The sequence below is a fragment of the Hibiscus syriacus genome, unplaced genomic scaffold (assembly GCF_006381635.1).
Source record: "Hibiscus syriacus cultivar Baekdansim isolate YM2019G1 unplaced genomic scaffold, ASM638163v2 tig00000405_pilon, whole genome shotgun sequence".
NCBI classification, from domain to species: domain Eukaryota; kingdom Viridiplantae; phylum Streptophyta; class Magnoliopsida; order Malvales; family Malvaceae; genus Hibiscus; species Hibiscus syriacus.
In genome coordinates, this window is record NW_024061786.1 from 337,089 (window position 1) to 364,767 (window position 27,679).

Below are 27,679 nucleotides of genomic sequence, written 5' to 3' on the forward strand. Positions count from 1 at the left end.
ATCTTATGATAATACTGACTGTGAATGTTGTTCGAGTAACTTTTGATCTCAGTCGGTGACAGAAGGTTCTTCTCGTGAGCATATATCTTCTGGAGCTATTCAATATGAATGGGTGGTGGATTCGGATGCCACTCATCATGTGACACCAAAGTTTGGTAATATCACTCATCGGGTGGAGCGTGGTGGTCCAGGTAAACTCACAGTTGGTAATGGTGTTTCTTTACATGTTGATATGATTAGTGATGCTACCTTAGTAACATTAACCAGTTCTTTGTTGCTAAATAATCTGCTTCATGTTCATAGAATAACGCATAATCTTCTCTCGGTGTCCAAGTTTGCTAGGGATAATGGTGTGTACTTTGAGTTTCATGCTCATGGATATTGTATTTGTGATGCTACTACTAACGACGTTCTACTGTGTGGTCGTGTTAAATATGGTTTATATGTTTTCTCAGAAGATCGAGTTCTAGGTGTTTGTAGAAATACTTCTGCACATTCAGCTATTTATATGTTTTCTCAGAAGATCGAGTTCCAGGTGCTTGTAAAAATACTTCTGCACATTCAGCTGTTGCTGTAAATAGTTTTAAACTTTAGCAACTCCTATTAGGACATGCAACGTATAGTACTGTTACTCATGTTTGTAAAACTCTTGATGTAATACTTTCTAAAGATATGAATAACATGTGTAAAGCTTGTTGCATTGATAAAAGCCATAAATTGCCTTTTGGTGATTCTACTATTGTTTATACTGCACTGTTTTAGCTTGTGTTCACTGACATTTAGGGGCTGACCCACGTGATGTCCAATGGTTATCGATACTATTTTTCATTTGTAGATGTTATTCTAAGCATTCTTTGGTGTACTTCTTAACATATAGATCACAAGCTGTTACTGATTTTGAACGATTTCTGCAAATGGTGTCGACTTAGTTTGGTGTGGCTGTAAAAGCTATTCAAAGTGATTGGGGTGGTGAGTATAGAAGTTTTTCTTCTGTTTTAGCTAAAGATTGTATCATCCACTGAGTAGCCTGCGCACATACTTCTGAATAGAATGGTGTAGTTGAGAGGAAACATAGACAAATTGTTGAGTTGGCTTTGGTGCTCTTGGCTCAGGCTGCAATGCCTCTGCGATTTTGGTATTATGTTGTTGTTATTATCGTATACATCATCAATCGTTTGCCAATAAAGGTGTTAGATGGGGTGTCTCATCATGAGAAATTTTGGGGAAAGAAGCCTGAATATGAACTGACGAGGGTGTTTGGATGCAAGAGTTATCCATATTTGTTAGAGTTTCAGAGACACAAGTTGTATTTCAGGTCTCAACCGTGTACGATTTTAGGATACAACCCACAACATAAAGGTTATATGTGCTTGAATACTAATGGAAGAATTTATATATCCAGGCATGTGGTCTTTGACGAGTCAGTTTTTTCCTTTGCAAACTTTATTGCTCCTTATGTAACATCTAGTGTTACAATTTCGAAATCAAGGTCTCTTGAGCTTATTACAGATGTTAGCAAATTTCAAACTGGTAGTGCTGATGTGGGTGTTGAGCATGTAACTGCTAGTTTGATGGAGGACTTAGTACATGAAGATGTGACAAGGATAGCTGAGGGTGAGTTCTCAAGTTTAAATATTGAGGTTGATCAGAATGGTACAGTTGATGGTGATGATGTTGAGCGATGTAGTGAATATCTAAGTGCACGTGTATGGATTTAGAGGTAAGAAGTGTTATTGAGACTACAGTGAATCATCATTCAATTCTTACGAGAAGTAGGTGTGGTATTTTCAAGCCCAAGGTGTATTCAGTTACCTATGACACAATGGAGCCTGTTAATGTGCATGAGGCTCTTCAGTCTCCACATTGGAAGAATATTGTGTATGCAGAACTTGAAGCCTTGAGGGAGAATGGTACGTGGTCACTTGTTCCATTGCCTGAAGGAAGGTCAGTGGTGGGCTACAAGTGGTTGTTCAAGTTGAAAAAGAACTCAGACGGTCCATAGCTGTAACAAGGGGCTAGCAGTTACGTCAGGTTGAAGTGAATATTGCTTTCTTGCTTAGAGACTTGCATGAAGATATATTCATGCAGCAGCTACCTGGGTTTGAGCAAAGGGCACCTGATGGCACTATGTTGGTGTGTAAACTTCAGAAGACCTTATATGGCTTGAGGCAGACACCTCGCAGATGGCATACAAAGTTAAAGCAGTGCTTGCTGCAAATAGGATTTAAATAATCCAAGGTAGATACTTCATTATTCATACGTTGTGTTCAAGGGATGTATGTGTATATGTTGGTTTATGTCGATGATATAGTGATAACATGTGAGTCAAATGCACATATTGAAGAAGTTGTGAAACTGTTGAGTGATGAGTTTTCTCTAAAGGATCTTGGTGAGCTTAGTTTTTTTCTTGGAATTGAGGTTAAACGGTGTGGTGAGGCGTTGATTCTTAGTTAATGAAAGTTTGTTTGGGAGTTTCTAATGAAGACTAAGATGTATACCACTCCAATGTTGGTGACATCGAGACTTACGTAGGATGTTGGTGAACTACTGTCTGATGCATATGAATATCGCAATATTGTAGGGGCACTTCTATATGCTTGCCATACATGTCCAAATATTTCATTTAGTGTTAACAAGGTGGCACAATACATGCATGCACCAAGTCAGGAGCATTTTGTAGCTGTTAAACGAATTTTAAGGTACTTGGTTGGTACACTTAACCATGGTCTTCTTATAACTCTAGCTGTGGCAGGTCTACATGTTGTGGCTTTTGCTGATGCTAAATGGGATGGCAATACGGATGATCGGAAGTCCATCACATGTAATTTTATTTTTGTTGGTGATAATCTGGTTATGTGGAGTTCGAAAAAGCAAAAGTATGTCTCTCGATCCACCATGGAGGCTGAATATAGGTGTGTTGTTGATGCTACTGGTGAAACAACATGGGAGAGTGCACTTCTTACAGATATAGGAGTCCAGCAGTCGAAGACTCCTGTGGTTTGGTGTGACAATAACAATACAGTTGTCATAACTGCAAATCCAGTTTATCATGCTAAAACAAAACATGTGGAGCTTGATGTTCATTTTGTACGAGAAAAAGTTACAACTAAGCATGTGTTAGTGAACTATGTTCCTGCTAGTCACCAAGTAGCTGATGGCTTGGCCAAGCCCTTATCAACAACACAATTTGAACTATTTCGTGCAAAGGTTATGTTCAGTCATTTCTCGGGGGAGAAGAAAAAAGTAGGGACAATGTTAAGTATAGCTGAGGTGCAGCTACTGTAATGGTGTGCTCGGGTGGTTGTAACTGGATTAGTTCTTGTTGTTAGCTAGCTGTTAAGTTTGTTAGTTTGTTACTTGGTGTTGTTAGTAGATAGCTTAGACTTGTAAGCTGTATAAAGTAGCATGTAAACTACTGTAAATGTATGCTTGAATGTACTTTTGAAAATTTACAAAGTTATTGGTTTCTCAACAACAACAATAATAATAATAATGATATTATTATTATTATTATTATTAGAGAGATTAAGTAAATAAATATAATGGAAAATAACAATAAAAAATTATGTATAATTTTTTTTATATGTTCAATGAAAAATCATACTCCATAAATAATAGAGTTAGTGTTGACCGGTAATATGGGATATCTCCTCCTGGTCACACGTTAGATATGTATAAATAAAGTATTTTTTTTAACTAAGCATAAAAAATTATATAATTTATCAGCTTTGTAAATCACATCATAAATTTTCTGTTTTATTCTTCCTTTAATTTCTTCACTTTTGGATTACATCTTTTAACGTGATTTTAATCCAAAATCTTGAGTTTTTAGGAAAGAAATTAAAGTGTTGGGTTTTTACTATCAACATTTTTAAATGTAGAACAAGCAAATAGATAATTATTAATGTAAACATTTAATTAATGATATTTTAAAGTGATTCTAATTTATCAGCCCTTGAAACTCCATCATGTCGAAGGTCACCAAAGAACCGACCAGAGAAGTCTCTTTGCAGAAGGGTAAGAATTTGCTTTCCTTTTTGCTTCCTTTTTTAAAAATATATATTTGTAGATAAGTAATGTCTGGGTAGTAAAATAATAGCTATTATTATATAAGTGTAATAGTATTATTCGAAATTATTATTATCATAAATAATATTGTGAAATAAAATTATATCTAAAATAATAAATCGTAATTATAATTTAACAAGTAACGATTAGTTATAATAATTGCGGAGTATTACTCAATAATTTTTTAAAATATAATATTATTATTAATTCATAACTATTATGTTTTACGATAAATTACATAAATTTTAAAAAATTCACAATACCTATAGTAACTATAACATCTGTTGTGCGCTCGACAGACGCAACCTCAATGAAATTTAAATTCCTGGTTTCAAATGAAAAAACTATATAATATTTTGAAGTTTCAGTGGTTTTATGGCTTAGTTTTTTTTTTTTTTCCATTTGGTTTTCATAGGCATGGTGACAGCGGCAGCAGCTCCCGCGACCACCATTAATAAAGACAAAGAGGATAAAGAGAAAGATCCAACCCAGCCTTACTATGAAGTCAAGCTCTACAATCGATGGAGCTTCGAGAATCTTCAAGTTTTTATTTTTTAAATTTTTTTGTACTGTCAACCTTACTACGAACTCGTTGATGATGCACGGTCGAAACAATGAGAAGAAACTCATGGCAGATAGGATCGTGAAGCATGCCATGGATTATTTACCTCTTGACTGATCAGAACCCAATTCAAGTCATTGTCGATGCCATTGTTAACAGGTATGCACTCAAATTACCTTGTTTCAAGTATTTGATTATTATTATTGATAAAGCTTTATTGTTTTCTGGTTGATGTAGCCAGCGAACTTCGTGAAGACGCTACTCATATCGGTTCCGCCGGTGCTGTAAGACGGCTGGTCGTCGATATTTCTCCTCTTCGTAGTTTGAATCAGGACATCTATCTGCTAACAATCGGTTCCCGTGAGTCTGCATTCAGAAACATTAAAACCATCACCGAATGTTTAGCCGATGAGCGTATTAACACTGCAAAGGGATCATCCAACAGGTAAATAAACGAAGTTCTCTTTTTTTCCTTTGAAAGTAGTTAGTGTTTTTGTCAGGATATATAGAGGGGAGTGATGGGCAGTCTGTTCAAAAATTTTCAAATTTATTTATTTTTAATTTTTTATAATTTTTTATATTACCAATCTGTTTTCGTTATTAAAATTTTATAAATTTATTATTCTTTAAAATTTTATAAATTTATCTTCTTTTAAAATTTTATTAATTCACCGATTTTAATATAAAATCGGCGTATTTCTAACATTTGTCATGGGTCTTTTATACTAATTTATTGTGATCTTCGTAGATATGTGTAACTATGTGATAACTCCGTAAAATGTCACATTTTGAAACCTTTTCACTTAAGTTATTGAGTGTCTAATAGCTCATTTAGGACTATGTAGATGCATTTAGTTGCATGTGGTGGAATTCAGTTTGCCGCATCATTTTATTTTTAAAGCGGTGATGCCTTATGGGAAAGCTGTTTGTCTGATGATGTGCAGGAATTGAAAGCAAGGGAAAAGAGGAAAGGAAATGTCGTGACATAAGGAGATTGCTGAGCAAAATGCAATTGCCAAGTTCTACTGGCATTTCGAAAGCGCTTTAAGTGCGAGAAGATATTTTTGAAGCCAAGTGTCTTCGACTTCCCGAGAGCTCTGCCCGAGAAATCCACCTCGAAGATCCGCCTGGAGGGATCGGCACTGCAACCGCCGGTCCTACTGATGACGCCGCCTGACCCTTCAGATCCTGTCTGTCCTTGGGCGCCTGCAACGGGACTATGCAGGTCACTCAACCAGCTTCCCAGGTTGTATCATATCCTGTCCTGCCCGACTCCCATGCAAATTAACCATGGTTTTGGGGTTTTCTAGGAAAGTTAACACCAAGTCATAGGATTAGTTTTCCCCTATAAATAGAGGATGAAGCCACATTGTTGAAGACTTTGGTTCCACCCAGATTTGAGCTTAAAAATTTAGAGAGAGAATGTCTCATCTTTCTCTGTCAATCCTACTTGCCGTGGCATTTCTCCTTGACAAGCCTGAGGGAGTAGCGTCCAAGAGGAGCTAGTTCGCTGGGAGCAGTTCTTGGTGGCCGAGTGAAGCATTGGGCAGTGCACGTCGAAGGCTTTCTCTCATCCTCTTAGTTCTTTGCTTTCATATTTAGTTATTTGGTTGTAAGGAATGGATGAAACTTGCTTTGTGCTTGTTTATTTCGAACCCCACCATGAACTAATCCTATTTGGTGGGAGTTCACTTAGATGTTAAAGTTTTTATTTCAAAGAATGGTTGTTTTTCTATGCTTTAACTTGTTTTGTTTATGAAACTTAATGCCTTAAGGTTGTAGGAGCTACGAGAGTAGCCTTTCCTTAGGAGGTTTTTAGGGTTTGAGAGAATACCTTGGCTAAATATCCTTAGTATTCGAGAGAAACTAGGGAGAACTACATAAACAAGGGGTTCTAGGTAGTAACTAGGCCTGATACACCTTAGAGATAAGGTTAGGATTTCATTCGACTAAAAGGAGTTGTGTAAGAACGATATGTTAGATGTTAATGTTGCCGCAAAAAGGTATTACCGAGACATATCCTGTTATCTGAACCAATAGGATCACTGCAGGGGTTTACGCCAATCGATTTTACCAGGGCGTCTTTAATCTGTTGAGTCCCTTACTAGAGATAGCATAGGGTTCCTTAGTAGACTCTGTCGGGCAGGCTAGGCATAAAAGAAATACCATTCAGAGAAATAGACTTAGATTTTCCCAGTGACTCCTATCACTCATTCCCATAGCAGCTTGTCGTGTGAGAAAGCTAAAGTCCTATAAATCAAATCGTATATTTACATTTTATTTTGCTTTGTCATTTCCATTTGTTTGCACTCAACACAATTAAATTTGCCACGACATATCCATTTGCTACCACATTACCATCATTCTATTTCCACATCAGTCATTCTATTTTGCCACATCGTTATTATTTCTACATACCATCACTAACTTTACTTAGGTGACAAAGTAAAGTGCCTTGACAAACCTATTTGATTTCCCCAATTCCCTGTGGAAACGATACTCAACTTATCACTGTATTACTTGTTTGATTGTGTATACTTGCACATATATCCGCACTCATTTATAGTACTCATTCCAAGCAGACAAGTTTTTGGCGTCGTTGCCGGGGAATTGGCAATTGAAAGTTAAATTGTTTTGTCATAGAATTTTTATTTTACTTGTTTATATTTCTTTTATATAGTTTTACCCTTTATTTTTATTATCTTCTTCAGGATTTCGTGCTGTATGACCAAAAGTAACCCTGACGAGCCATTAGAACCGGTTGGACCTGAGATCGAGAGGCTCTTTAGGAGAAAAAGACGTGCTCAACGTGAAAATATGAACCAAATTGGAAATCCAAGCATTGGTCATGAGGATGATCAAAATGCTGAGGCAAATCCATTTGCTGGGAATGCACCCAGGCCTCGTGTCATTCGTGATCACTTAAACCCGATTTTAGACGATTTAAATCCTGGAATTGTGGCACCAGAGATTCAGACAACCCACTTCGAGCTCAAACCGGTCATGTTCAATATGTTGAACTCCATAGGGTAATTTGGGGGAATGCCAAATGAAGATGCCATGCAGCATATTCGTAACTTCTTGGAGGTGTGCGATTCTTTTCGCCAATAAGGAATGCATGAAGATGTTCTAAAATTAAAGTTATTCCCATATTCTCTGCGTGACTGAGCAAGGGCGTAGTTGAGTGGCGTTCCAGCGGGTTCAATGGAGTCGTGAACTGATATGTGCAAAAAAAAATTTGCTGTTGTATAATCCTCCGAACATGAACACCCAACTGAGGAACGACATTGCTTCTTTTTGTCAAGATGATGACGAGTCGATGTATGAGTGTTGGGATCGATACAAGGCATTGCTTTACAAGTGCTCAAATCATAGTTTTCAAGATTAGACACAAGTGGTGATGTTCTACAATGGAGTAAACGCACCCACAAGGATGATGCTAGATGTCTCGGTAAATGAGACGTTACTTAACAAATCACCAGCATAGGTATTTGGCATTCTGGATAAGATTTCCACCAATGATTATCCGTTTCCATCCACAAGGCTTGGAGTTTGGCGTAAATCACCTGGAGCTTTTGAGCTAGATTCTAACGATTCGATGTCCGCCTAACTTGTTGATATCACCAATATATTGAAAAATTTGCAAAGGCCAAGTGAGGTTGATGAGTGTTCAAAATCGTTAATCTTTGCTCGTTATTTATTCAGTTTTGAGGAATTATTACTGCTAAATTGGTCATGTTATGTTTATTTTCGTGCAGGTCCTTATTTTCTGGAATTAGTGACAAAACGGGCGCATTCTGCATTTTTTTATTATTTGGTCACGGCTGGAGACATGGGCACAACTCTGAGCATGACACGGTCTGATGTGGCAGTTTATAGAAGGTCCAGTCAGCGACAGTTTCTAGAAGACTTCTTCTGCACGCCTCCTGGAAGATTGACGAGCAGAGTTGCATTAGGAGACTAGTTTAAGTTTGAATTTAAGTTAAAAAACAATTATCTTTAGGATTATTTTATTTGTTTTCTTTGTTTATCCTTTAGGCTTTGAGAGGCTATAAATACCCACTTGGGGTAATCCTAAACTCATCATTCAGATTACATTCTTCTTTTCTCTTTAGTTTTTATAAAAGTTTTCTCTTTTTACTTTTCAAGTTCTTTTCATTTTTCTTTTATTTTTCAAGCTTTGTTTTCAAAATGCAAAGTATGACTTTTGTCGTGCTTAGCTAATCTTTTCATAAGTCAAGAGCTGTCGAGATGACTCAATTCCATCAGGAGAATTGAAACAGACCCTTCATATCTTCGGAATATCTCTCTCAATCTCTGCGCTTATTTTTCAAAATCAAAATAGTTTTCAAAATCAAAGATTAACTTTGGTCAAGTGGTTGTTGCGATTAAATGTATGGGAGGAAGATTCGGCTTATAGAAAGCAATTCGACTTCCTGGGAAGACACTTGGCGAGATAGCTTTGCCAAGAGGGAATTGAGATCGAAATTGACGGTTATCGAAGCAACAATCTGAGTCGGACGCCACGAACTTAAATGGTAATTGATCTACGACAATTGATGTTGTTAGAATAAATTACCGAAGCCGGAATCAAAGATTACCTTGGGTATTCTGTATACAAGATAGAGTCACGGAGATAGCCCTTGTAGACAAAGTAACGACGTGAATCTCGAAGAGAAAATCTTATTCGATGATCTAAAGGAAATTGAGTCAAAGCGAAGCTTGAGGCTACTTTTACCGTATTTATTCACAATCTTCATATTCTTATTTTTACTTTAATTGCTTTTACTTATTTAATCGCTTTTATTATTTTAATATTTTCTTACCAAAATCCCCCCATTTTTACTGTTTCATGCCTGGCATAAATAAATCAGACATAAATTTATAATTTTCTAAGTCCCAGTGGAATCGACCTTTACTTCTCTTTACTATGTATTTCCTTTATTTATTGATTGAGAATAAGGAATTTATTTTGACATCGAAACGACAATTGTCAAATTGGCGCCGTTGCCGGGGACTTCACCAAAGTTACTAATTTTTGTTTGCTTTTGATTTATGACCAGGTCTAATCCGGGAGCAATAGTGGAGTACGACCCGGAGATTGAAGCCAAAGCTAGGAGACTCAACGCACAACACTTCAGGAAAGAAGGAGACAACAAACAAATCCAGAAGAAGAATCAAATTCAGGTAATATAAATCCGATGGCCGATCTTACTATTCGGGAGTTAGTCGCGACTCCTATTGAGCAAGGGTTATGTGCATTGATTTTCCCCAAGGCGAAACTTTGTACCAGTTGAAAACCGATCTTATTCATCTCCTCCTTACATTCCGCGGATTGTCAAATAAGGATCCACACAAATATCTCAAGGAATTTCAAATTGTCTGCTCCAGCATGAGACCACAGGGAGTAACCGAGGACCAAATAAAACTTAGAACTTTTCCTTTTTCCTTAGCCGAATCGGCTAAGGAGTGGTTATTTTATCTTCCTCCTAATTTTGTTACTACATGGGCTCAAATGACTCAGCTTTTTCTTGACAGGTTTTCTCCTGCGGAAAAAGTAAGTGAACTACGAAGGAGAATAATTGGAATCAAGCAGCTTGATGGAGAGTCACTTTACGACTACTGGGAGCGGTTTAAGAAGTTATATTCTAGTTGCCCACAACATGGTTAACAGAACAAACACTCCTTCAATACTTGTATGAAGGATTATCCCCCCTGGAAATGAAGATGATCGATGCTTCCAGCGGTGGAGCCTTGGTGAATATGACTCCTACTGAGGCTAGAGACTTAATATCGATGACGGCCGCAAATTCCCAACAATTTTGCACAAACAATGAACCTTCTCGAAGGGTTCACGAGATAAGTTCATCTTCCTTAGAAAATAAAATAGACAAGTTAACTGAAGTCGTAAACTATTGTTGTAGGAAAGACAAACCGATTATGTGGAATATGTGCATTACCTGATCATCCAACAGCCGATTGTCCACTAATTCAAGATGACGCAGCAGCTCAAGTCAACGCAGTCAGAAACTTTCTGGGACATCCCTAAATAGCTTATAATCCTTATGATAATACATATAACTCAGGATGGAGGGATCATCTGAACTTCAATTATACTCATAACCTGAGACCAAATCAAGGCTATCAAGCGAGACCTCCACCACCACAACAACCGCAGAAGTCATCATTAGAATCGATTGTCGAGAGGCTAGCACTATCCCAGGAAAAATTTCATCCTCGAACTGAAGGCCACTTCCAAGAGATGGACAAACAGATAAGCTACCTGACTCAAGTCGTAGGGAGATTAGAGTTACAAAGGAGGCTATCATCACAAACTGAGCCGAATCCAATAGAGAATGTTAGTGTCATCACAATTCGAAGCGGTACAATTGTTGAACAACCAGACCCAAAGGAAGTAAGCGCAAGATCCCAGAAGAAAGAAGAAACTTCGAACTCCAAAAGGAAAGAAGAAACAGCTGATGCAGGATCCCAAAAAGAGAATGGTGAAGAACAAATGGACGACACGATGCCATCCCCTATGACGTGCCACCGCCTTTTCCATCGAGGTTAGTTAAAAATGATAAAAAAACTGAGGAAAAGGAAATATTAGACGTACTTCGAAAGGTAGAAGTTAACATACCTCTCCTTGAGGTTATCCGGAAAGTTCCAAGGTATGCCCGGTTCTTGAAGGATCTCTGCACTAATAAAAGGCGACTTATCGGAAAGGAGAAGGTGGATTTAGGTGCGAACATCTCAGCAGTTTTCCAACGACCGCTTCCACCAAAGTATAAAGACTAAGGTATGTTTTCAATACCTTGTAAAATTGGTGAGGTTAAAATCAAAAGAGCTAAGTGCGTTCTGGGTGCCTCTATCAACTTAATGCCTCTCTCCATCTATAATTTAATTTCCACTGAGCCTTCAAAGGAGACGAGAGTTATACTTCAGCTAGCTGACAAATCAATTATTTAACCTGAAGGACTGATAGAAAATGTTCTAGTAGATGTAGAAGACTTAATTTTCCCTGCTGATTTTTATGTGATTAATATGGAAAATTATCGTAGCAAAATTGGTTATGAAATCCTCCTCGATCGTCCTTTTCTGAGCACGACAAATGCAAAAATTGACGTTCGAAACGGTATTCTTACTATGGAGTTTGACAGTGAGATCTTAAAATTTGATGTTTATAAAGCAATGAGATATCCGGATAACGTGCATGGTATTAATTTTGTTGGCATTATTGAACTTGTTGATGATAAATCTAACTTTGTTGATGATTTATGCCAGAAATCGGATGATAAAAAAGACGACATAAGGGAGTTAGAAAATATTTCAGTTGTTGATTCAGATTTGATCTTAACTCCTTTAAAAACTAAAGATTTACTTTCTCATTTGCAGGTACCAAAAATTAAGTGGAAACCATCGAGAAATTGTTTGAAGAAATCAATTTTTGGTTAAAAAAGATGTTTTGACGGCCATTCTTTTCGACATGATTTTTAATTTGGGAAATATTCGAAGAAATCTTAATGAGAATTTTCGAATTTCTCATAAGAAATTTCTTAGTTGGAAAAAGCGAATGAAGTGGAAGTGTCTGTCACAGAACCTGTAGTCTGAATCAAGTCGTCGAACTAACGACATTAAATAAAAGCGCTTCATATGAGGCAACCCATTGTTTTTAATTCTATTACGTTTTTTGTTTTATTTTTCATTTCGATCGAGCATGTTTTATTTTTTTATTTACAGGAATTGATTTTTTTATTCAAACTTGAACGACGAAGATTTACGAAATTATGATTCGAACAGTGCTAATTTTGGAGACTATTGAGCAGTGAACAGTCGAACAAAGTAGAAAAAAATAATGCCCCAGCCGTGCGCACCGTTTCATTAAATGGCGCACGTTAGCAAAACCGACATGAAATCTGGGGAGTACTCTATTCTTTTTCTTGCACTTTAATTTTTCGTTTTGAGGCAAAATGCTTTAAGTGAGGGGAGTAGAGTGTATGATTGAATTTCCCTTTGCTTGTCTTTATGTTTCGATGTTAGTATGTGTTGGTTGGATTTGTCGAAAATTTCATTGATTGTCTTTGTCTTGTGGAAAATTTTTGGAATGCTATGCTTGTTTGGGAACACATAATTGTTTAGGTTAGGATATTCTTAATAGCGAATAGCATGAATTGCGATCAAGTTGGTGCTTTTTGTGATATTTCATGCCTTTGTTGGTTGAAATGTGATTAGCTCAATGCATGAAACAATTTGGTGAGATTTGAGCCTTTACGAGCATATCATTTTCTCTCTCATTTTGTTGGATAGATTGTGTCGAATTTGACATTAGTATTCTAGAGCATGCATGTTAAATACTGTCAAGATTACACATGAACATGATGCTTAAATATGATTTGGGCACCTTAGGATTAACCTTTCCGTTTCCCCACTAAATTGCCTACCCATGCTATTTTCTCCTAGTTAACCACTTTTGACCCATTTTCATTTCTTTATTTTTATCACATTTATAAACCCAAGCCTTTTTGTTTTATCCCTATTTTCTACCTTTTTCAGGGTAAATGAGCAATTATCCGATGTATGCTCCATAAAAAAAAAGGAAAAAATAGCAACATTTCGAAAAGATAAAGAAAAAAAAGAGTTGTTCGAAAAAAAAGAAAAAAAAAAAAAAAAACGTGAAATAGAAAACAAAACAACAACAAAGAGGAAAAAAATACATTTCGAAAAGAAATTTGTTGTTTGATATGTTGTCTTTTTATCTTGGTGTGCTTAATGTTTTGATGGAGTTGAGATTATCATTTGTTAGTTCCTTGCCTTGAATATTTAGCCATATATTTAGCCTTTTTCCCCACCTTTACCTAAGCCATGCTACAACCAATAAAAGACCCTTTGATTTATTCATCTTGTTCTTATTAGTAGTGGAGATTTGATTTACTTGCAGGCCTATGGTAATATCGTGTCGATTCTGACATTGAGCGTTTCTTTACCCCAAACACATTGAGTGATTGAGTGAATCCCGGTAAGGTGTTGAGTTATGAGCATTGAGATTAATGAATGAATGGATATTACAATTGCACTTGACTTGTTCCAATTGGTGATGTTCAATTGATTGATTTCTTGACTTGAATAGTTATTGTGGTCTCTACCTTGCTTCCTTGAATGTGAAACTTGACAAAGAACGGTAAATGAAATTTTTGACTAGTTTTATAATCATACTTGAGGACAAGCATGAAATAAGTGAGGGGGATTTGATGAGTGTTCAGAATCATTAATCTTTGCTCGTTATTTCTTCAGTTTTGAAAAATTATTACTGCTAATTGGTCGTGTTAGTTTGTTTTCGTGCAGGTCCTTACTTTCCGGAATTAGTGAAAAAACGGGTGCATTCTGTATTTTTTATTATTTGGTCACGGCTGGAGACATGGGCACGACTCTGGGCATACCGCGGTCTGGCGTGGCAGTTTCTAGAAGATCCAGTCAGCGACGGTTTCTAGAAGACTTCCTCCGCACGCCTTTGGAAGATTGACGAGCAGAGTTACATTAGGGGACTAGTTTAAGTTTGAATTTAAGTTAAAAAGCAATTATCTTTAGGATTATTTTATTTGTTTTCTTTGTTTATCCTTTAGGCTTTGAGAAGCTATAAATACCTACTTGGGGTAATCCTAAGCTCATCATTCATATTACATTCTTCTTTTCTCTTTAGTTTTTATAAAGGTTTTCTCTTTTTACTTTTCAAGTTCTTTTCATTTTTCTTTTATTTTTCAAGCTTTGTTTTCAAAATGCTAAGTATGATTTTTTTCATGTTTAGCTAAACTTTTCATAAGCTGAGAGATGTCGCGATGACTCAATTCCATCAGGAGAATTGAAATAGACCCTTAATATCTTCGGAATATCTCTCTCAATCTCTATGCTTATTTTTCAAAATCAAAATAGTTTTCAAAATCAAAGATTGACTTTGGTCAAAAGGTTGTTGCGATTAAATGTGTGGGAGGAAGATTTGGCTTATAGAAAGCAATTCGACTTCCTGGGAACATACTTGGTGAGATAGCTTCGCCAAGAGGGAATTGAGATCGAAATTGACAGTTGTCGAAGCAATAATCCGAGTCAGACGCCACAAACTTAAACAGTAATTGATCTACGACAATTGATGTTGTTAGAATCAATTACCGAAGCCGGAATCAAAGATTGCCTTAGGTATTCGATATACAAGATAGAGTCACATGGATAGCCCTTGTAGACAAAGTAACCGATGTGAATCACAAAGAGAAAATCTTATTCGGTGATTTAAAGGAAATTGAGTCAAAGCGAAGCTTGAGGCTACTTTTACCGTATTTATTCACAATCTTCATCTTCTTATTTTTACTTTAATTACTTTTACTTTAATTACTTTTACTTATTTAATCGCTTTTGTTATTTTAATATTTTCTTACCAAAATCCCCCCATGTTTACTATTTCACGCCTGGCATAAATAAATCAGACATAAATTTATAATTTTCTAAGTCCCTGTGATATCGACCCTTACTTCTCTTTACTATGCATTTCCTTTATTTATTGATTGAGAATAAGAAATTTATTTTGACATCGAAACGACAGTTGTCAGAGGTGAGAGAAGTAAAGGCAGCCCATTCAGTGTGTTTATTATGCCACGGCAATCACAATGAGAGTGATTGTCCAACCAATCAAGAATCCATCAACTTTGTAGGCAACTTCAATCGAGGCAACAACAACCCCTACTCCAACACATATAATCCTGGATGACGTCAACATCCAAACTTTTCTTGGGGAAATCAAGGAAACAACAATGCTCATCAGCAGCTAGCTTGGCAGCAGAATTTCAATGACTCCCAGAATTTTCAATCAAATATTCCATGGCGTAATTCTAACAAGGGATGACCATCTTCATCAAACACCAGTTCTTTGGAGGCCATAATGCAAGAGTTCATAGCAACAACGAAGACAATGCTGCAAGACCATGAAACCTCCATAAAAATTCAAGGGGCCTTACTTCAGAGCCATAGTTCATCACTGAGGGCATTGGAGAGTCAGGTTGGTCAAATTGTCGCGGTATTACAAGAACGCATACCATGACATTTGCCGAGTGACAGTGAAGTCACGAAACCTCATGGCAAAGAGCAATGCGGTGTGCTAACTCTCCAAAGTGGTACGTAAATTAATGTTGAAGACAATTTTAGGGGAATATCAAATGATGATTCGCCCCCTGAGACCGTGCAAGCTGAGCAAGAAGTACAGGAAGAAGCACCAGTAGAAGAGGATAAAGATGATGGTTCATCAAGTAAAGAAACTAAGGGGGCAAACAAAAATGTCAAGGCAACTTCTGTTAACACCCATCAGTACAGGAAGTTAGACCCCCACCTCCTTTTCCTCATAGACTGAAAAAGTATAACGAGGATATTCAATTCAGAAAGTTTGTTGACATTCTGAGTCAACTTCAAATCAATGTTCCTTTTTTGGAGGCTATGGAACAAATGCCTACATATGTTAAATTCCTCAAGGAAATTGTTACCAAGAAGAGAAAGGTTGAACAGTAAGAGACAATTGCCACGACAAAAGAATTTTGCTCCTCCTTAAGAAAGCTGCCACCGAAGAGACATGATCTAGGCAATTTTATCATCCCATGTTCGATAGGAGACAAGTCTGTTGGGAAGACACTATGTGACCTTGGCTCAAGCGTGAACTTGATTCATAAGTCAATCATTGTGAAGCTTGGACAGGAAATGTGAGACCCACATCTGTCATCTTACAATTAGCCGATCGTTCACATGTGTGTCCTGAAGGGCGAATTGAAGATGTCATCGTGCGGGTTGACAAATTCGTTTTTCCTGTTGATTTTCTGATTTTGGACTGTGAGGTTGACGCCACAGCACCCATCATCTTGGGGAGACCCTTCCTAGCTACCGGTCGAATTCTCATCTACTGCGAGAAGGGCAAGCTGACCATGCGAGTGACCGATCAACATGTCACTGTGAATGTCTTACGATCTCTCATGTACATGGATGATCCTAAAGAATGCAGAGCATTTTAGAAGTGGATACAACAATCACGAAAGAAGCAGATCAATTTTGCCAAGACAATTTTATTCAGCTGGGACCTGATGAGGGGATATTTGAAGACTTAAAGGCTGGAGAGCCTAATAATTTTTCTACCGAGGAACGACAGGCTAGCTTCCTCGAAGCTAGCCCAGGTACACGCTTTGAACCTTTGAATTTTGAAGCGTTTGTTCCTCCTAAGCCCTCATTACAGCATGCTTCTACCTAGAACTTAAGAATTTGCCAACATCTAAATATATTTATCTGGGTAGTAACGAAACTTTGCCTGTGATTATTCCCCTGCCCTTCTCCTAACCAAGAATCTAGTTTGTTAAGTGTTTTATCACAACATAAGAAAGTGTTAGGATGGACGATGCCGAGGAACGACAGGCTAGCTTCCTCGAAGCTAGCCCAGGTACACGCTTTGAACCTTTGAATTTTGAAGCGTTTGTTCCTCCTAAGCCCTCATTACAGCATGCTTCTACCCTAGAACTTAAGAATTTGCCACAACATCTTAAATATATTTATCTGGGTAGTAACGAAACTTTGCCTGTGATTATTTCCCCTGCCCTTACTCCTAACCAAGAATCTAGTTTGTTAAGTGTTTTATCACAACATAAGAAAGTGTTAGGATGGACGATGGAAAATCTGAAGGGAATAAGTCCAACTATCTGTATGCACAAGATCCTGCTGGAAGAATGCCACGGCAAATCCATAGAGCCACAACGAAGATTGAACCCAATCATGAAGGAAGTTATGATGAAAGAGATTCTCAAATGGCTTGACGTTGGAGTGATTTATCCTATTTCAGATAGTTCGTGGGTGAGTCTCATCCAATGTGTGCTGAAGAAGGGAGGCGCGACCGTGGTGACGAGTGAAGATAATGAGCTGTTACCTACACGTACAGTTATCGGGTGGCGAATCTGCATGGACTACTGCAAGCTTAACAAGGCCACCAAGAAGGATCATTTCCCCTTTGTCGTTCATCGATCAAATCCTGGATCAACTTGCTGGCAAGGCATTTTATTCTTTCTTGGATAGATACTCGGGGTATAATCAAATTGCCATCGCACTAGAGGACCAGGAGAAGACAACATTCGCGTGTCCCTATGACACATATGCTTTTCGAAGAATGCCTTTTGGACTCTATAATGCCCGGGAAACTTTTTAGCGCTGCATGCAAGCCATATTCTCAGACATGGTTGAGGATTTTCTGGAAATTTTCATGGACAATTTTTCTGTTTCCGGAGATGACTTTAAAAATGCCTCGCAATTTGGCAAAGGTACTGAAGCGATGTGAGGAGGCTGATCTTGTGCTAAACTGGGAAAATGTCACTTCATGGTAACCGAAGACATTGTTCTAGGCCACAAAATTTCTACAAAGGGCATTGAGGTAGACAAGGCCAAGATTGAGGTGATCAAGAAGCTACCCTCACCAACTTCTGTCAAGGCATTCGGAGTTTCCTTGCCTATGATGGATTTTATAGACGATTCATCAAGGACTTCTCCACAATATCCAAGCCCTTGTGCACTCTCCTGCAACAGAACCAATCATTCATGTTCGATCAGAAATGCCGCGGCGCATTCAAAGTGCTGAAGAAGAGACTTGTCTCTGCACCGATCGTAGTTCCCCCAGATTGGATGGCACCGTTCGAATTAATGTATGATGCAAGTGATTTTGTCGTGGGAGTTGTGCTTGGGTAGTATAGAGGTAAAATCTTTCATGTTATATATTATACTAGTCGTACCTTAAATGAGGCACAATAGAATTATACCACCACTGAGAAAGAATTACTTACCGTGGTATTTGCATTTGACAAGTTTAGGTCATACTTGATAGGCACCAAAGTCATAGTTCACACCGATCACTCAGCTATAAAATACTTAGTGAACAAGAAAGATGTCAAACCTAGACTTATTAGGTGGATATTACTACTGCAAGAATTCGACTTAGAGGCCATTGACAGGAAATGTACTAAAAACCAAGTTGCAGATCATTTATCTAGGCTAGAAAACATTTCAGAATGCCATGACATTTTTGATATTAAAGAATAATTCCTTGACGAAAAAAATTTATATGCCACGACAATTCCGTGGTACGCTGACCTTGTTAATTTTCTTGTTAGTGGTGTTTTTCCTTATTAACTGAACAGCCAGGGAAAAAAGAAGTTTCTGCATGATGCCAAGTTCTATTTTCGGGATGAGTCGTACTTGTTCAAGTAATGTGCTGATCAAATGATTCGACGGTGTGTCCCCGAAGAAGAGCAACACAATATCTTACACCATTGCCACACAGCACCCTGTGGAGGGCATTTTGGAGGTGTGAGGACTACTACAAAAGTCCTCTAATCAGGCTTCTATTGGCCATCACTATTTAAGGATGCCCACGAATTTTGCAAGGTGTGCGATAGATGCCAGCGCACTTGAAACATTTTCAGACAATACGAAATGTCGCTGCAAAATATTTTGGAGATAGAGCTCTTTGATGTTTGGGGCATTGATTTCATGGGACCATTCTCATCTTCATTTGGAGATTTATACATCTTTCTCGCGGTGTACTATGTGTCTAAGTGGGTTTAAGCGATTGCCACAACGAGGAATGACTTGAAGACGGTGCTCAAGTTTCTTTACAAGAATATCTTCACTCAATTTGGAGTACCACAAGCCATTATCAGCGACGAAGGAACCCACTTTGATAACAAGCTAATTGCCAAGGCATTACAGAAATACGGAGTGCGACATAAAATTGCCACAGCATACCACCCACAAACTAACGGGCAAGCTGAAGTGTCCAACTGTGAGATCAAGCAAATTTTAGAGAATGTGGTGAACCCTCGAAGGAAAGACTGGTCCTCAAAACTCGATGAAGCACTCTGGGCCTACAGGACGACATTCAAAACACCTCTGGGAATGTCACCCTTCAAGATGGTATATGGAAAAGTCTACCACCTACCAGTTAAGCTAGAACACATGGCATTTTGGGCGATTAAGAAGCTAAACTTCGACGCGCAACTCGCTGGGGAGAAACGATTGCTCGATCTGAACGAAATGGAAGAGTTTTGAGCGCAAACATATGAAAATGACAAGCTCTATAAGGAAAAGACTAAGAAGTGGCACGACAAAATACGGTTGCCATGGCATTTTCATGTGGGCCAAAAAGTATTGATGTTTAACTCTAGGCTCAAACTCTTCCCGGGCAAACTGAAGGCACGATGGTCGGGACCATCCGAAGTCCACCATGTTTACCCGCATGGCGCTGTTGATATCAAGAACATGGATGGTGATTCCATCTTTAAAGTCAATGGCCAGCGCCTGAAGGCTTACCAGGGAGTCCAACCATTTGTGTGACAAGTCGGCGCTTCTCTTGCATGACGTCGATACTGGCCCAACATTTTAAGGATGCCGAGACATTTTCAATCTACTCTTGTGCATAAATAATTTTTACTTTGCCATTATTTTAGTCTTTCTTCTTCTTAATTAATTAATTTTATTTTACTTTTAATGCAAGGGATATCTCACGCATAAGGCACGTGAGGCGTACGGTGGAAGTTGGGCAAATTTGGGCTGCAAATAAAAACAGTAAAGGAGGGAATTTTTTTTACTATTTCACCTTTTTACTTTTGACTTAAGATTTGATTTTTTTACTCTCTCTTTTTGGTTTCTTCTCGCCTATACCCCACCATCTTATTTAATATTCCCCTCCCAAATCTTTCTTTTGTTTCTTTCTTCCTTTCACTTTTACTTTTCTTTTAATTTTTTACTTCTTTCATCTTCTTCTCTCTTCCTTTCCGCCGCCACCTCCATAGCCGACCAAAGCTTCAAGCTTCTTTACTTTTTCATCTTTTTCTATTCCCATCATGGTACGATCCCAACCATCTTCTTCTGTAACACCACTGTTTATGGATGATACCGCCCAAGACCGATTCCAAACCATAAAAAACTGACGGGTCTTTTTTGAGTTGGGGTTTTTTTCTCCGAGGAGGAGGATGATGTCTTCGAAAGTGAGGTGCTCGATATGGTTAACAAGCATAAGTGGTAAAAATTTGCCAAGCATCCTGCCACTGTCAACGCATCGATAGTGAAGGAGTTTTACTCAAACATCTCCGAGCCAAACCAGCATGCTGTCATGGTTCGCGAAATTTCTATTCAATTTACTCCTACTACTATTAATCGTTACTTTAAATTGCAGGTTCTGGAAGACCGCCATGCCACATTCGTGCAGGAAACAGACAACGAAACATACCAAGGCATTCTGGAAGACCTCTGTTTTCCAGACACCCAATGGAACGGCTAGCAACTGAGTCGTAGGACCGTGGACCGGGAGAAGCTGCTCCCGCAAGTAAAGTTGTGGAACCATTTTCTGAAGCACAAGCTTTTGCCCACTTCCCACAACATCACCGTGTCTTGCCAGCGGATGCTTTTACTGCACTCAATCATATTCGGGCGCCCCATTGATGTAGGGAAAATCATTGTAGAGCAAGCCCATTTATGCCTAATGCGACCTGCAAGTGCCATGGTATTTCCAAATCTCATCAATGCCTTATGCCGTAAAAAGAAGGTTCTTGAAGAATAGTTTGATGAGATTTTATCGGGTATTCCTGGAATTACCACGATAAAAATCCCTATGTTGTTGGGTTTGAAGGACGCAAAAGGAAAAGAAAAGGAGGTAACCACATCTCGTGTTTCACCATCTCCACATGCCAGGGCAAACTCAGATGCCCTGGAGCAGGCAATCCAGTGCACTCAAGAGCACCTCGGGCAACTGTCTGACAAACTGATGATATATTTTGCCTACGCTAAGCGCGGGATGAGTTTTTCACCAACGTCTTCTTAGAGTTTCTCCCGCATATGAACTTCACCGTCCCAAACTTTCTTTAAACACTATTGCCACCAAATGAGGATGCCGAGGCATCTGCAGAAGTACCTCGTCCTACCACTGCCGACGCTCCTCAATCACCTAGTGCAGAAAGTCCCCAACCCGCTAAAGCAGAAGAGCCCACCGACCCTGATCCAGTTCATGCTGTATCGCCTGATACATATCGAGAAGTCAACCTCCAACTCGCTCATCGCCCGGAATCCCCATAATTTGTTAAACCCCTGGTGGCAGAACATCCTAATATGCCACAACCTGTCGCGCCAATGGAAGAATAGCACCCCAAAGTACCACAGCCCACCGAGTCAACCGAGGAGTCACAATTCGAGATGCCACGACAAGCTCCTTTGCGTAGGACCCGACGCCGCCTGAAGAAGGTATCTAAGCGTTATGAGACCCAACTCTCAACTGTACCAGAAGGTCCCAGTACTCCTACGATCGCACCCGCGTCTGACTCCGAACACTCTAGCCCCACCAAATTGAGAAAGCGTCCTCGGCACGCGACTGCTGCACCACCACCCGCCTAGAGTCAAGGTACCTTGCATTCCATTGCATTCATAGCATGTAGTTTCATTTTCTTTCGTTTTAATAAGCATTGAGGATAATGCCTCTCTCAAGTTTGGGGGAAGTAGAGTTCTCGCATCATTGCATGATAGTATCAGTAAAATAAATATGCCATGACATTAGTAAATGTTTGAATAGTTTTATGGAATTAGTTAAGGATGCCCGATGATGATGAATTCTTGATGGCTAGGAAAAAATATACAAGACTGGTTGAGGATGATAGAACCAACTCTGACTTGCTTCTTTGAAATCCTTGAATACACGATTTTATGTTTTCCATGCTTGAGAAACTTAGAAATTTTTTATAAGAGAATTCTAAATGTCGTGGCATAAAACTTTGAATGAAGAAAACTCCTTTATGTTTAAAAAAAATTGAAATGAATGAAGTTATGAATAAATGCCTTGATATATCTGTAGAGGGACACTCCGCTCTTCCATGACATATGAGTAAATGAAAGATGTCACGGGATAACTCTACCTGACTAGCTCGGGGGTGGAAGATATGCTCCCTTTCACCAAGAGTGTGGGATGGTAGAGTGATGGGCTGACTCCCCTCGTAGCAGAATTAATAAAAAGAAAAGAAACCGAAGTGGGAGTGGATTTTTTTAAAATGTCATGGCAAATTAAGAAAGCTTGCTTAGAAAATTTTTAAGTTTGTCAAGCATGGGTTAGATATAAACACGCACACACCCACACAAAGAATCTTGCCCTAGGGGACAGTACTATATTTCTCGAACCAGTCTAGCATGTTGAAGCCATATGTGCTGAGGGCTAAAATTTTATCCATAAGATTATTCTGCTTCTGAACTTGTCATGGTCTTTTTGTTTTGCTTATTACTATCCATTGCTTGAGGACAAGCAATAACTTAAGTTTGGGGGTGTGTCTAATAGCTCATTTAGGACCATGTAGATCCATTTAGAAGCATTTAGTTGCATGTGGTGGAATTCAGTTTGTCGTGGCATTTTATTTTTAAAGCAGTACTGCCTTATGGGAAAGGTTCTTGTCTGATGATGTGCAGGAATTAAAAGTAAGGGAAAAGAGAAAAGTAAATGTCGTGACATAAGGAAATTGCTGAGCAAAATGCAATTACCAAGTTCTACTGCATTTCGAAAGCGCTTTAAGTGCGAGAAGATATTTTATAAGCCAGCTATCTCCGACTTCTGATAGCTTGCCCGAGAAATCCACCTCAAAGATCTACCTGGAGGGATCAACACTGCAACCGCCGGTCCTTCTGATCACACTGCCTGACCCTGTAGATCATGTCTGTCCTTGGGCGCCTGCAACGGGATTATGCTAGTCACTCAGCCAGCTACCTAGACTGTATCATAGCCTGTCTTGCCCGACTTCCAAGTAAATTAACCATAGTTTTGGGGTTTCTTAGGAAAGTCAACACCAAGTCCTAGGATTAGTTTTTCCCTATAAATAGAGGATGAAGCCACATTGTTGATGACTTTGGTTCCACCCAGATTTGAGCTTAAAAAGTTAGAGAGAGAAGGACTCATCTTTCTCCGTCAATCCTACTTGTCGTGGCATTTCCCCTTGACAAGCCTGAGGGAGTGGTCATGAGCGTCCGAGTGGAGCTAGTTCGCTGAGAGCAGTTCTTGGTGGCCGAGGGAAGCATTGGGCAGTGCACGTTGAAGGCTTTCTCTGATCCCCTTAGTTGTTTGCTTTCATATTTTGTTATTGGGTTGTAAGGAATAGATGAAACTTGCTTTGTGCTTGTTTATTTCAAACCCCACCATGAACTAATCCTATTTGGTGGGAGTTTGCTTGGATGTTTAAGTTTTTATTTCAATGAATGATTGTTTTTCTATGCTTTAACTTGTTTTGTTTATGAAACTTAATGCCTTAAGGTTGTAGGAGTTACGAGAGTAGCCTTTTCTTAGGAGGTTTTTAGGGTTCGAGAGAATGCCTTGGCAAAATATCCTTAGTATTCGAGAGAAACTAGGGGGAACTATATAAACAAGGGGTTCTAGGTAATAACTAGGGGTGTGCAAAATTACCCGACCCGGTTGACCCGACCCGCCGACCCGGATCTAAAAAACCGGGTAATTCTTTAAAAAAAATTACTCGGCGGGTCGGGTACCCGGCCCGACATTTCCCGGGTCGGGCCCGGGTCACAAAATATAGTTTTTCCGGTACCCGGTTTCCCGAGTACCCGATTAGTTTTTATTTTTTTTTATTTTTTATATATAATTATATAAAATATAATGAATTATTTATATTATGGATTATTATATTTTGTATTTTGAACTTTTAAATTTTATGTTCGGATATTAGAGTATGTAATTCGAAGTTTTGAACATTTAAATTTGTGTATATATTTTTTTAAATTAATAATTTGAAATAAAAAATTAAAAACCGGGTATCGGGTACCCAATTACCGGGTACCCGCAAAATCCGGGTACCCGATTACCGGGTACCCGTAACATCCGGGTCGGGACACGGGCCGAGAAATCGTCGACTTGCACACCCCTAGTAGTAACTAGGCCTAATCCACCTTAGAGATAAGGTTAGGATTTCATTCGACTAAAAAGATTTGTGCAACAACGATAGGTTAGATGCTAATGCTTCCGCAAAAAGGTATTGCTGAGACATATCCTGTTATCTGAACCAATAGGATCACTGCAGGGGTTTACGCCAATCGGTTTTGCCAGGGCATCTTTAATCTGTCGAGTCCCTTACTAGAGATAGCATAGTGCACCTTAGTAGACTCTGTCGGGCAGGATAGAAATAAAAGAAATACCATTCGGAGAAATAGACTTAGATTTTCCCAGTGACTCCTATCACTCATTCCTATAGCAGCTTGTCTTGTGAGAAAGCTAAAGTCCTATATATCAAATCATATATTTACATTTTATTTTGCTTTGACATTTCCATTTGTTTGCACTCAACACAATTAAATTTGCCACGACGTTTCCATCAACTTTGCCACGGCATATCCATTTGCTACCACATTACCATCATTCTATTTTGCCACATCATTATCATTTGTACATACCATAACTAACTTTACTTAGGTGACAAAGTAAAGTGTATTGACAAACCTATTTGATTTCCCCAATTCCCTGCGGAGATGATACTCAACTTATCACTGTATTACTTTTTCGATTGTGTATACTTGCACATATATCCACACTCATTTATAGTACTCATACCGAGCGGACACTATGTCATCAACAAGAAAGATGAAATTGAGAGAGTTGCCAAGGCCAACTGTTGAGGAGGGTTTAAGAAGAAATGAATCAACCAATAGTAGTGGAAATTTTTGTTTTTTCTATTAATATTTTTTTAGAATAAATGCATGTTTTGGGTTTGTTATTTTTTTTGGCTAAAATCGATACATAGGAAAATTAAATTAAATTTTATTTTTAAATGATTTTAAGTGATTATAAGGTGGTATTTATTTAAAAAAATTTAATCAATTGATAATGTATATATATTTTTTACTAATAAAACTATTTTTTTATAAATTTGGTATGAATACAAGATAATATTTGTTCAAAGACTCTCAACTATTTAACAATGAATACTTACACCCCTGACATTTACGGCATTTGAATCAAAAACCTCAAAAGATAATAATAAATCTTTTAATTATTAAAGTTACTTGATTCGTACTACTAATAAAATTATTTAATGAGTCATTTGTTCGGGATTTATATAATTAAAAATGAAAATCTATTATAACAAAAAAATGTACTCTTTCCAGAGAAAATTCCATTATTACGCTACATAGTACATACATATATTGTTTCAAAATAATTAATACGTACACAAACATTTACCTTGAAATATATGATAATATCATTTGATTTTGCAACCTTGAGCGGCAAGGAATGCAAATGGCAGGATTACACGTTTGCCTCCGTTAAAACATGCGCTTCAATCCCTCATCTAAAAACACTAATCAAAACTTCCAGCTCCAATCCGTCTACGTATTTAATTACTTAATTATTTTGTGGTTTCATTTTAATTATTAAGTTATTTTTAAATCATATTTAAATCTAAATACGTACACAATTTGTTCATTTACGTTCGTGAACGTTCGGTTATGTTCGTTCGGTTATGTCCGTTTATGTTCGTTCGGTTATCGTTTATGTTCATTCATTTATGTTTAACCCAATCTTCTTAAATCAATTTTGGTGACCAATTTGTAAGTATCTTAAAAATATTAATTAATCTGATATTCTGATGACCAATTCCATAATTAATCCAATTTTATTTAGAGATTAAATCCAATATGTTAACCCGTGAGACAACTCACACCTATATTCATTTCCCCTTTTTTTTCCAAACCCTAGTGTTCACTAGAGAGTGGAGACGGTCGCTGAAAACTTCAAAACAAGTTATATTATTGTGCAATCTGAAGTTTTACAGGTGTGCTTTCATCTCTTTCTTTGTTTTATTTGACTTAATAGTTAATATGTAAAGTTATTGCTGGTATCTTCACATCTAAAACTCAAGAAAATATTATACTTCTTTCTAGAAATAGATGGGAAGATAAAGGTAACAATCGGAAGTATATAAGCGTCAGTAAAGAGAAAAATATATAGAATTTTTCAGAAAACAAAACAAAGGTTTCTATGTAATTTCTGTAAAAGAGTGTAATAGCAGAAATAATGAGTTTTTCAAGAAGAACCCATTAATAAGTAGAAAATACACTTTGACAATGAACTTTTGTTTTCATAGTTATTGTGTGACATTTAGTTGTGGAGTAGACTTTAGGTACGTTAAAATTTTGAATGGTGGGTTAGCAATAATATCAGTTACGATATGTAGCATCGAAGGGATTTCGGATCTATATTATTGCCTTGTAGTCCAATTTGTACCGTTCGAAATCTTCATGCTGTTAAATTTTCTACTCTGCCAACGAAAATGACCATTATTAACAAACCTCTCTAAAGTCTGATTGATGTCACAAAACTTTTAGTCGATAAATTTATTAAAATAACGTAGTGGAAAATGATTGTTCATATGTAATCATAGATCACTAAAATAAATGTTATATCGTTAAATTAAAGTCGTGTGAATCATTTAATATCTTTAAAAGATCGATCGAAATATTTAATATCTTCAAACATTTCATCACTGCTAATCAACTCTTACGCTATTTATCACTGTAGATTTAGTTGATTTGCATTGTCGACTATTTTTCATAAAAGAACAATGGAAGGTAGGGTTTCCAACGTTTATGTTCGTTTATGTTCGTGTTCATTTATGTTCGTTCGTTTATGTTCGTGTTCGCTTATATTCGTTTATTTATTAAATGAACGAATATGAAAAAATTATATTCCTTAATAAACGAACATGAACAAATTTTTTTTCGTTTATTTATTAAATGAACGAACATGAACATACCTCTATTCGTGTGTGTTTTGATTCTTTTACAGGCTACTAGGTAGTATTAAGTTTTGATTCCACGACCTGTCATCGCACAACTTCCAACTTGTTTTCCACGTGTCTTTTCCCAATTTGTTTGTTACCATTTCATTTTTACATTTTCCGAAAACACCTTTTTCTATGAATAATAAAATGCCAATCTTAACCCTTCCACTGTAATGGCATT

General features: G+C 37.7%; 1 protein-coding gene across 1 annotated transcript; it reads left to right on the forward strand.

The window, feature by feature from the left end:
* The first annotated feature begins 4,682 nt into the window (after window positions 1-4,682).
* Window positions 4,683-25,420, forward strand: LOC120205152 (40S ribosomal protein S5-like). The gene is made up of 3 exons (XM_039205071.1): window positions 4,683-4,789; window positions 4,872-5,075; window positions 25,279-25,420. Exons 1-3 carry the CDS (start codon window positions 4,719-4,721, stop codon window positions 25,331-25,333), a joined length of 330 nt encoding a protein of 109 aa, XP_039061002.1. The 5' UTR covers window positions 4,683-4,718; the 3' UTR covers window positions 25,334-25,420.
* Window positions 25,421-27,679: the final 2,259 nt, after the last annotated feature.